General features: G+C 51.4%; 1 protein-coding gene across 1 annotated transcript in view; it reads right to left on the reverse strand.

The window, feature by feature from the left end:
• LOC119592985 overlaps positions 1–2,195 on the reverse strand; it is a gene marked incomplete at its 5' end in the record, with an annotated part of 3,030 nt that continues 835 nt past the window's right edge. The window contains 1 exon segment of the mRNA XM_037941870.1: positions 1–1,845. Within this exon segment, the coding sequence (XP_037797798.1) occupies positions 167–1,845 (1,679 nt within the window). The 3' untranslated portion in view covers positions 1–166.

A 2,195-nucleotide genomic window follows, 5' to 3' on the forward strand; every position in this document is an offset into this window, starting at 1 on the left:
GGCAATGGAACGTATCGTCGTGGTTCATATTCACATTCTTGTTTACATCTGGTAACTAGTTTCATTACATATTATATTTTACACTTTTGTCAACGGCCAGTTACGTATTCATTACTCATTTTTCACAGTCACGTGTAATGAACACTAATTGATAATCCTCCACATGTCAGTTGTCAGTATCAATCATGAGGTGGCCGGCTTCAGAATCGCTGTCAGAGTCGCTAGAGAGCAGGTCATGGAATCTCCAAGACGGCCTGTCAGAATCGCCATCTCCAGACAAGTGGGGCTTCTGGTCCCTCTCGCCCTCCCCCGTGGGACTGCTGTCTTCTTCCTTGCAGACTACCTGGGTCTTCTGTGCTGCAGAACTGTCGCTGCGGTTGTTTTGGAGGCGTGGCAGCTGCGTCGGTGCGTTTTCGGGTACTCCAGTTGGTTTGGTTAAGAATTTACTTGCACAGGATTTGGCGCTTTTGTCTGCGTGGAGTGAAGAAATACTGGAAGTCTCCTTCAGGCACTTCTTCGGTAGGATGAAGCTGCCTGGTTTCGTCTCGTGTAGTCTTGTGCGCTCTTCCTCGTGCGTCTGTGGAGGTGTTGAGGTGCCGGAACTGGTAGTGGAATCTTGGCAGCAACGACAAGATTCCAGAGTCTTTAACTGTTTCGTTTTTGTCCATCTTTGCTTGTCCTTCCGTGATTTTTTCTGAGATGTGTCATCGGGAATTCTCGCCTTCACGGCACTTGCTTTATGTTTGCTTGAGTGTTTGTGGTCTCGTCTCGTACCCGAACTGCGTTTGGATTTTTGTCTATGTCTGGCAGAGTCGCGAGGGTCTTTCTTGTTAGTGCTGCCGAATTCCTGCTGTGTGTTACCAGTACGAACGTCAGATGATGTGAAACCAGGGGCAGCTTTGTCTGTATCAGTTTTAGTTGAAGACAGTGGCTGATGTTCATTTTTCTTTGCAGTGTGTTTCTGTCTTTTCCTCTCATTCCCTTCACTGCCGCCTTTTAATCGCTTCCTTTGAGATCCCTGGTCCTTTGAGCGCTTATTCTTAGTTCTCGGTCCAAAGCTGCTATCCATAAGACATTCGTTTAAGCGCTGAAAGTCCTTCGAGAGATCAAGAGCGCCGTCAGAAGTAGACCACCGCGGAACGCCTTCACCAGCATGGTTCTCTATGCCGGGAAATGCCTTGCCTTCCAGCAGACTGAAAACTCTCTCGTATGAACTGATTAAAGACTTGTCATCGAAGGCGTCCTGGCGTTTGGTCGCCGAGGAGGACCCGTCGACGGGGACCTCGGGCAGCGATTTCCCTTCGGAGTCTCCTTCGCCGCTTGGGAGGCCCGTGCTCTCGCAGGAGGCGGGGGAGCACTTGTAGATCATATTCCTGACGAGCCGCAGCGACTCTTCAAGGTCGGCCTCCAGTTTCCTCTTGATCTCGAGCGCCCCGAGCGCGTGGGCTTGGTCAGGCAAGACCGGCTGGGGGAGGAGGCCGGAGTAGAGCGGGGAGGGGTAGGGCAGAGGCGACGGGGGAAACACCGACGACGACAGGAGCTTCAGCAGCGTCGACGCCGGATTCGGAAACAGCGGCGACGACGGCGGCGGAAGGAACGCCGACGAGGAAGAGGACGAAGTGTACGAACTGGAGCTGACGGACGGCGAAGACGAAGGCGAAGAGGACGAAGGAGAAGACACGCGCGACGTCGAGGCTTCACCCGACTTGGGCGCCGAGACAGGGCTGGCTTCCACTGACCCCTCTCGGGCGTCGAGCGCGGGAGGGTCCTTCCTAGGGGGCGTCCCTGGGGGCGGGGTGTCGAGGGGGGGAGCAGGGGGGTTGGCTGTCAGGTCCTGGCCAGAGTCTGAGGAGAAAAATCATGCCATTGATATCCAGAGCGAATTAAAAAGTAAACATCCAAAGTAAAACAAAGCTGACGAGTCTTTTTGGGGGAGATAAGCAATATTAAACACGATAACAACACCACAGCCTTATTCAAATCAATGCTTAATCATCATATATTCTAATGATGACTCAGAATTAATCTACACATGTGACGTTCCTTATCCGAAAGAGAGTGCAGGAGAGGTGAGTTTCATTCCCAGCTTTGTTTTTACAAATAAAATCAGATGTTTTTGGCTGCAGCTGAACCGGAAAGTAACCTTGCAATACCTTCATTGTCTAGTTTTTACTATCTAGTTCTGGGTGAGCCTA

This window comes from Penaeus monodon, chromosome 31 (assembly GCF_015228065.2).
Source record: "Penaeus monodon isolate SGIC_2016 chromosome 31, NSTDA_Pmon_1, whole genome shotgun sequence".
NCBI lineage: Eukaryota > Metazoa > Arthropoda > Malacostraca > Decapoda > Penaeidae > Penaeus > Penaeus monodon.